This window comes from Quercus robur, chromosome 1 (assembly GCF_932294415.1).
Source record: "Quercus robur chromosome 1, dhQueRobu3.1, whole genome shotgun sequence".
In the NCBI taxonomy this organism is placed as follows: domain Eukaryota; kingdom Viridiplantae; phylum Streptophyta; class Magnoliopsida; order Fagales; family Fagaceae; genus Quercus; species Quercus robur.
In genome coordinates this window covers 20,823,589-20,831,594 of record NC_065534.1, presented here as the reverse complement: position 1 = coordinate 20,831,594, position 8,006 = coordinate 20,823,589, and the positions used below count along the sequence as shown (strand labels likewise).

General features: G+C 42.0%; 2 protein-coding genes across 3 annotated transcripts; one reads left to right on the top strand and one right to left on the bottom strand.

Annotated features, from left to right (window-relative positions):
• Positions 1 to 346: 346 nt before the first annotated feature.
• LOC126725005 (aluminum-activated malate transporter 2-like) lies at positions 347 to 3,162 on the bottom strand. 2 transcript variants are annotated; one of them, XM_050429484.1, is made up of 6 exons: positions 2,409 to 3,162; positions 2,223 to 2,324; positions 1,748 to 2,020; positions 1,512 to 1,621; positions 1,263 to 1,406; positions 347 to 953 (listed from the first exon to the last, which is right to left on the bottom strand). In XM_050429484.1, the coding sequence occupies exons 1-6, from the start codon at positions 2,689 to 2,691 to the stop codon at positions 510 to 512; spliced, it is 1,356 nt and encodes a 451-aa protein (XP_050285441.1). In that variant the 5' UTR covers positions 2,692 to 3,162; the 3' UTR covers positions 347 to 509. The 2 variants fall into 2 exon arrangements, with proteins under 2 accessions (XP_050285441.1, XP_050285437.1); XM_050429480.1 differs by having other exon boundaries at positions 349 to 953; positions 2,184 to 2,324; positions 2,409 to 3,160.
• A 1,381-nt stretch (positions 3,163 to 4,543) lies between these two features.
• On the top strand, positions 4,544 to 5,556 carry LOC126725015 (uncharacterized). Its single transcript, XM_050429494.1, has 2 exons — positions 4,544 to 5,162; positions 5,441 to 5,556. Exons 1-2 carry the CDS (start codon positions 4,589 to 4,591, stop codon positions 5,476 to 5,478), a joined length of 612 nt encoding a protein of 203 aa, XP_050285451.1. The 5' UTR covers positions 4,544 to 4,588; the 3' UTR covers positions 5,479 to 5,556.
• Positions 5,557 to 8,006: the final 2,450 nt, after the last annotated feature.

The window sequence follows — 8,006 nt, the reverse complement described above, 5'->3', positions numbered from 1 at the left end:
TGAATCCGGTGAGATTTCCGCTGGATCTGGCAAAATCTCAGATTCCAATGAGATTTTTGCTAAATCTGGGTTTTTCTCGCAGTTTCCTCACCATTTTCTTAGATCTATGACGCCGACCAACCCGTCCGCCACCCGTTGAAGGTCTGATCCGCCCAACCCATCTACTCCGACAGTCAGCAACAGGTGAGATTTTCTGCCACCTGATTCCGTTGGGTCAATTCCGGGTTAGGCACAAACTCGACTCATGGACAACCCTAATACTCACAAGTGCTCATTCATTCGTTCTAAAATATATTTACGGGTGGAACGTATTTCATTTTGACTATATTAGTCACAACTCTCTAGAAGTGAATTTAGGAAATAAATTTAAAATAATAGTTTTTCCTCGTGATACACTCGATCAAAAGTAAGGTTCATGTACTTACTCAAAATCGGCTAATACAAAATTGCCATATTAAGAACTTGTTAGCAACACATATCAACATATTTAATCGTAGAGAGACAATATTTTATGGTAATTTTGGAGATAGCTGATCAATTGTGATAACATGATGTGGTTCATTGACACCACAACAAGGCGGGATTGTTTCTTGGTGAAGTAATTTTGGCTTCTCTGCTTCCACCATAGGCTCAACACTTTGAAAGTGCGCAAGAGAGGCGAGCTCATTAATGGACTCTGCAATTTTCTCTGTGCAAGAAACAACATCAACTAGCAGCGATGCCACGGTTACAGCTGGTATTACCTCTAGGAGGTCAATCTCTTTACAAAAGCCTGATCGGAGCAAGGATATCAGATTGTTAGCAGCATCTTTTGATTTTACAATGTGGGGAGTGACTGAGGATGGTGTTGTCATTGCTTTGATTGCCGATGCTAATTCCTTCAACGCTTTGCCTGATTCCAAGCTCATATTCGTGCATGCCTCTTGAATTTTGCTTCGAAATTCTGCTGGTATCTGTAAGCAATTGATTCCACTATGCATGTTAGCCTTTTTTTTATTTATCTTCTTTTAATTTAAACTTGACTAATTCCTTTGTGTATATGCATTAGATTCTGAATTTCAGTGACACGTAGATTATTAATGAATTCTTTTTCCATGAACTAAAAATAAAGAAGGGTAATTATAAGTTTTATTATACTATCAATGTAAATTTTACGTTGTACACATTTGTTTAGCCTATAATACAAATTTTACATTGCTAATACAATGTAAACTAAGAATTTTCCTATAAAGAATTGACTAATAATTAATTTGGTATCTTACTTGGATCTCAGAGTTGATGTAGCCATCAAGAGACTCAATACGATACGCACATTTACGTGTTAGGCTTCCAATCTTCAGGTATTGTTTCCAAGGGTGACGGAACCTAAATTGACCATGACATGGTTCCCATCTAGCAAAATTAGCCTGCAATCATACAATAATGATATAAATGTTGTTCTAATTGTACTTTTGTTTTTTCGATTTGGAAAGATAAGAGTGAGCGAGAGTTTCTTATTTCTTCTTACTTACCAAGCATTCTTCGCTCTGTTTTGAGTTGAGAACACTCTTATAGTCATCCATAAATGTATTGTTAGACTCTTTACTATCCCCTGGTATTTTGAAGTACTCAACACCAAAACCTGTAATTTGAGTTTTACTAATTGAAACAAGTAAATTTACCAGTCACCACAAGGCAAAAGGTATAATGACACATATGTTAACGTGCATAATTTTCCATTTAATGCACCAATTTACTATAAACATACCTTCTAAGAAGCTCCCAAGTTTTTCAAGGTTTGAAGCGACCAGATTGTGAAGATCATCACCAGCCCATACAGGGAAAACGAAAAGGCAAATAAATACAGATGCAGAGCTACCAATGAGGATTGTGGACACCCTCTGATGTGCCATTTCAAGTATCTCATCTTCCCGGTAACCAGATATAGATACCAAACAAAATGTCAGCATAAATATGAGGAGACCATAATCGTACCTCGCTTTCAATTGAGGAAAGAACCGCACAAATGTCACTACTCCAGCTGCATCATACCCATTTACATCAAATTCACAATTTGTGACATATAAAAAATTAAAAATAAAATAGAAAGAAGAAATAATTGTATTATTATTTAGGCCCTAACAATATATTTTGTCGTAATTGTATTATTATTATCATTTTCTTTGCACGAATGAGTTTCTTACCAAGTAAAAAAACAAAGAGCCCAAGGAGTATGGGCTCACCTTTCTCTCCAGCAAGACTTGCTAGGTAATGAGCACCAAATCCTAGAGCCCCGGCCACCAATGTAGCCAATCCTCTATTTAAACCTCTTCCGAGTGTTGCTCCTGTATTATGGAAAAACGAAACCTTAGTATCCACCAGACTTTTCCCATAATTGACAAGAAAACCTAGAAAAGAAATTAACTAACCTACGGAGAATTCAAAGACCACGATAACAGTCAAAATAGCCCACATTGCTGAGTTGCCAAAACCTTTATACAGAGGTTCAAAGTAGTAGATCAGTGACACCAACGTTAGAGCCAGTCCAAATTTTAGCGAATGAATAATCCTTCTCGGATCATCTTGTCCCAGTTTCTTTATCTTCCTGGTAGTCTCAACTATCTTCGTGCCTAACTTTCCAGACAAGGCCTTGAACCACCCACAGTTACGAAAAAAAACTCCTTCATTCTTAATTTCAGATGCCATTTCCATAACAAAATCGTAGCAAGGAAAATTGACAAGAACTGTTTGTACGAGAAATTTTGAAAAAGAATAAAGAAAGCTGGTGTAAACTAATGGTTTTGGCAAGAATATGACTTGGGGGAGAGGGAGCAAAATCAATCACAAATGCAAAGGCAAAGCATGCAGTCTATATATATGTGTGTGAAAAACTGAATACTCATTGCTTGGGAAACTCAACAAAGTACTATTGTTTTGGGATAGGAAAACACGTTTACGCGTTGTGTTTGGTAAGTTGTAAGTTGTAACATCCCACACCATTAAAGAATCCCAGAAACTTACATTCATTTTAAAAGAAAAGAAAAATCCCTAAAACTTTCACTAGTGGTACTCTAACCATGTACACATGAAGGAACGGGTACCTTTCCTATTTTACATGTGCTACAGCAGTGTCCCTTCTGGCTATAAGGCAATGGGCAAGATATTTCCTTTTGTTGCTTTGTCTTTTATCTCGTAAGAAATTGAAGGAAGAAAAATCCTCTCGCTTTATGATGGTTGGTGATAACTGATCATAACTAGCTATATATGCCATTGCCACGAATCATAAGCTTATCTGTATCCCATTACTTAAAATCTGTGGAATGTGTTAGTGTATAGCTTAGACTAGTTTAGCCCATTGGGCTTAGCCCAGTATACTGTACTTGTAGTTTACTCCTTTTACTTGTACTGCACACATATCTAGCCTATATAAGGCTCTCTATTGTATATTATTATATACACATCAATATACAAACTATTCAGTTTTTCTCACACTTTATATTCTTAACATGGTATCAGAGCCATTCCTCTGACTTTCTGGTTCCTGTGGACATCTCCGGCGTTCTTCCGCTGCCCTCGCCTTCATCCAGTAGCCACTGACAGAAGCGAGTCACCGCCGTCACGCCCACAGTCCCAGCAACTCTCGGATCTCATTGTTCTGCTCATCCAACTGTCAAAGCAAAGGCATTGAGTGACAGAACAGACAATCCCGAGCAAAACCCAACCAAGAACGGCCAGAAAAAACTTCACACGCGCCGCCACGCGCCTCCCGAAGTTTCTGCCTCAACGAACACGCGCTCCACGCGCCTCCACGCGCCGCCACTCTCACTCACGCGCTCCCACGCGCCAGACCAGCTGTCTCCCACGCACCCCACGCGCCAGCTGCCATTCGTGAACTGCCACGTCAACCCTAGTGTGACGTCACACTGCCACGTCAGCACACGTCACCGTTGACTTGACCAGCTCTGACCGTTGACCGTTGACTTCTACCGTTGAGTTTGACCGTTGACTTTGACCGTTGACCAAGTCAAAAATTTTCAACCGGACCTGTCTTGCTCAGTTTTTCGCGTAGATTCTGATTTTGGGCTCCGTTTCTGCATTTGAGGTATCTAAATCTCACTTTTTGGTCATTTTCTTCATTATGGCTCAACAAAGTGAACGAGATATCATACGTCCTATCACCATCATGTTGGATGGTCTTACTAGCTATCATGCATGGTCTCAGAATATGACCGTCTTTCTCAAGGGTCGTAAACTGTGGAGATTTGTGACTGGTTCAATTCCTAAGCCAGTACCAGACCCTAAGTCCAAAGCCACAGCTGCTGAAGAGTCTTCCAAGACTGCTGTTACAACAGACGATTATGAAGAACGTCTAGAGGAATGGGAGAGTATTCAGAGTAAGATCTTATCTTGGTTTATCAATACCTCTATTCCCTCCATTCATAATCTTCTTCCTCGTCTTGAAACTGCTGAGGCTGCTTGGAAATTTTTGGCCGATCATTATAACTGCACTAATGATTCAAGTTTGGAGTTTCACATTGAATCAAAGCTTTATCAAGTGCGCCAAGAGACAGGTCAGTCTATTTCTGATTTTTATTCTCAGACTTCTACTATGTGGGAACAACTCTCTGCTGCAGATCCTCCACTGGTGTGTTCTAAGGACATTGAGCTCTTTGTCAAATATCGGGATCGCCGTAGATTTATGCACTTCATGATGGGTTTACGTGAGGATTTTGAGCCTACTAGGGCTTCTCTACTTAGCCGGTCTCCTACTCCTTCTCTTGATGCTGCAGTAAAGGAGCTCATTTCTAAGGAGAATCGTCGGCCTACTTATCACATGACATCATCTGATCATGTATTGGCTACACCCTCACCACAGCCTCCCATTGTTGCATTCACTGCTCCTCCGCGAATAAACTCTGGGCGTCCCACCTCTCAGTCTTCCAAAGGTACTCACTGCAAGTTTTGCCGTGCCAGAGGCCATGACATCTCTGTTTGTCGTAAGCTACAGAAATTTGTGCAAGAGCAGAATAAAGCTTCTCTTCCTCAGGCAGCTGCTGTATGTCCTTCAGATCCATCGGTTCCTACAGGTCCATCTTTGGCTTCCTCACTTACTACGGCTAATATTGAGGCAGTTGTTCAACAGGTTTTATCCCGCACTTCCACTGCCCTTTCTGTCACCTCAGGTAAACAACCTTGGTTTTTTGATACTGCATGTTGTAACCATATGACTCCTGATGAATCCCAATTTTCTGATAAGGCACCCTTAGAACATCCAATCACCATTTACACTGCTGATGGAACTCCTATGCCTGTTAGTCATAAAGGAACAATCTCTTCTCCTTGTTTATCCATTAGTGACACTTTTCATACTCCAAAGTTATCCCTCAATTTGCTTTCTGTTGGACAACTTTGCGAATTAGGCGTAGATCTTCTATTTACTAATCATGGTGTGGATGTGCAGGATCCCCGGACGGGTCAAGTGCTTGGGACAGGCCGTAAGGTTGGTCGCATGTTTGAGGTTCATGACTTGAAGATTCCTTCACAAGTTGTTTCTGCAGCTGCTACCACTGCCACCTCCTCACTTGATCTATGGCATGCTCGTCTTGGTCATCCATCCTTATCTCGTCTTCAATTATTGGCTTCTCAAGGTCATTTAGGTTCAGTTCAGTTTCAAAAATTTGATTGTACTTCCTGTCATTTTGGCAAACAAACAAAACTGCCCTTTAATAAAAGTGACTCTTTTTCATCTGCCCCTTTTGATCTTATACATTCTGATATTTGGGGTCCTGCACCTGTTCCCACTGAGGGGGGATCTAAATATTTTGTCATATTTGTGGATGATTTTTCTCGGTATACTTGGATTTATCTGCTTCACCATAGGTCTGAACTTGTGTCTTTTTACCAAACATTTCATAAAATGATTGAAACACAGTTCAATCGCACCGTTAAAGTCTTTCGATCAGATAATGCTCAAGAATATAATGATAAATCTTTTCTATCCTTTTTAGACAGACATGGTACTCTTCCTCAGCGGTCTTGTCCTTACACCTCTCAACAAAATGGTCGTGCAGAACGAAAACATCGTCACATTCTTGATGTTGTCCGCACCCTTCTCATTTCTGCCTTTCTTCCTGAGCGCTTTTGGGGTGAGGCCGCACTCACTGCTGTGCACACCATTAATCGTATTCCTTCACCAACTACACACAACAAATCGCCTTTTGAGCTTCTCTATGGTCAAACTCCTGACTACTCCTCTCTTCGGGTTTTTGGTTGTGCTTGCTTTATCTCTCTTCCTCCTCATGAACGAACAAAGCTCCAACCTCGTACTCGTCTCTATTGTTTCCTTGGTTATGGTGTGTCTCAAAAAGGGTTTCGCTGCTATGATCCCATTTCTCATCGCCTTCGTGTCTCCCGTCATGTTGAGTTTTGGGAACATCGTCCTTTCACGAGTCTTCAGCAGTTTCCTACATCTTCTTCCTCCGAGTCTCCCATTTTTACTGATCTTTTCCTCCCTCTCTATCCTGAACTTGTGGAGGATTCTTCAGCATCGACTGCCTCTCCAGACGACTCCTCTTCGGTTCTGTCTCCGGCATATGACCCGCCTGTCTTGGATCCTGTGGCACCACCCTCTCCTGAGTCTCCTATTGGTCCTGAACTTCGTCGTTCTACTCGGGTAAGCATTCCTCCCCCTTATCTCACTGATTATCATTGCTCTTTTGCTCTTGCCACTCTCTATGAACCTCACACCTATCGTGAGGCTCATACTGACCCTCTTTGGCAGCAAGCTATGAATGAAGAACTAGATGCCCTTCATAAGAATCACACTTGGGATATGGTTGATTTGCCTCATGGTCAGTCTGTAGTAGGTTGTAGGTGGGTTTACAAGATCAAGACCAAGGCTGATGGATCTGTTGAACGATACAAGGCTCGCCTAGTTGCCAAGGGCTTTACTCAGGAGTATGGTATTGACTATGAGGAAACATTTGCTCCTGTTGCTCGTCTTACATCTGTTAGATGTCTCATTGCTGTGGCTGCTGTTCGCCGTTGGCCTCTTTATCAAATGGATGTGAAAAATGCTTTCCTCAATGGAGACCTCCATGAAGAAGTGTACATGCAACCACCCCCTGGCTATCCACACTCAGGCAATCAAGTTTGCCGCCTTCGCCGTGCTCTTTATGGCCTCAAGCAGGCTCCTCGAGCTTGGTTTGAAAAGTTTAGCTCAGTTGTTGCTCAGCAGGGTTTCACTTCGAGTCCTCATGACACTGCTCTCTTTGTTCGACGATCCTCTGCTGGTATCACTCTTATTCTTCTTTATGTTGATGATATGATTATTACTGGAGATGATTCTGCAGGTGTCCGCTCTCTTCAGAACTTCCTTAGTCAACATTTTGAGATGAAAGATCTGGGCACTCTCAGCTATTTTCTTGGGCTTGAGGTTACCTCATCCTCTGATGGATACTATCTTTCCCAAGCTAAATATGCTTCTGATCTTCTCTCCAAAGTCGGTGTCACTGATAACAAGACTGTTTCCACTCCTTTGGAATACAATGCAAAGCTCACACCCTTGGACGGTGAACCTATATCCGATGCTACTCGCTATCGTCAGTTGGTTGGCAGTTTGATCTATCTCACTGTTACACGTCCGGATATTTCACATGCCGTAGGTATGGTTAGTAAGTTCATGGATGCACCTCGTTCTGTCCACTATGCTGCTGTTCTTCGGATTCTTCGATATGTCAAAGACACACTTTATCATGGTCTGCATTACTCCTCTCGATCTTCTCTCGAGCTTTATGCTTATTCAGATGCTGACTGGGCAGGTGATCCGACTGATCGATGCTCTATCACAGGTTTCTGTTTCCTGTTAGGTACTTCTCTGGTCTCGTGACGCAGCAAGAAGCAGGATGTGGTTTCCCGTTCCAGTACTGAGGCTGAGTATCGTGCCCTTGCCGACACCACTTGTGAGCTTGTTTGGCTTCGCTAGCTCTTGGCTGACATGGATGCTCCACAGCCCACTGCCACTCCTC

Excerpts from the sequence above, each read along its gene's own strand:
- LOC126725005 (XM_050429480.1), bottom strand. The coding sequence starts at position 2,691 with ATGGAAATGGCATCTGAAATTAAGAATGAAGGAGTTTTTTTTCGTAAC. Across the intron at positions 2,021-2,183 it reads GCTCTTTGTTTTTTTACTTG|CTGGAGTAGTGACATTTGTG; the intron begins GTAAGAAACTCA and ends GGTATGATGCAG. Across the intron at positions 1,407-1,511 it reads AACAGAGCGAAGAATGCTTG|GCTAATTTTGCTAGATGGGA; the intron begins GTAAGTAAGAAG and ends GTATGATTGCAG.
- LOC126725015 (XM_050429494.1), top strand. The coding sequence starts at position 4,589 with ATGTGGGAACAACTCTCTGCTGCAGATCCTCCACTGGTGTGTTCTAAG. Across the intron at positions 5,163-5,440 it reads TGCCCTTTCTGTCACCTCAG|GATCCCCGGACGGGTCAAGT; the intron begins GTAAACAACCTT and ends GTGGATGTGCAG.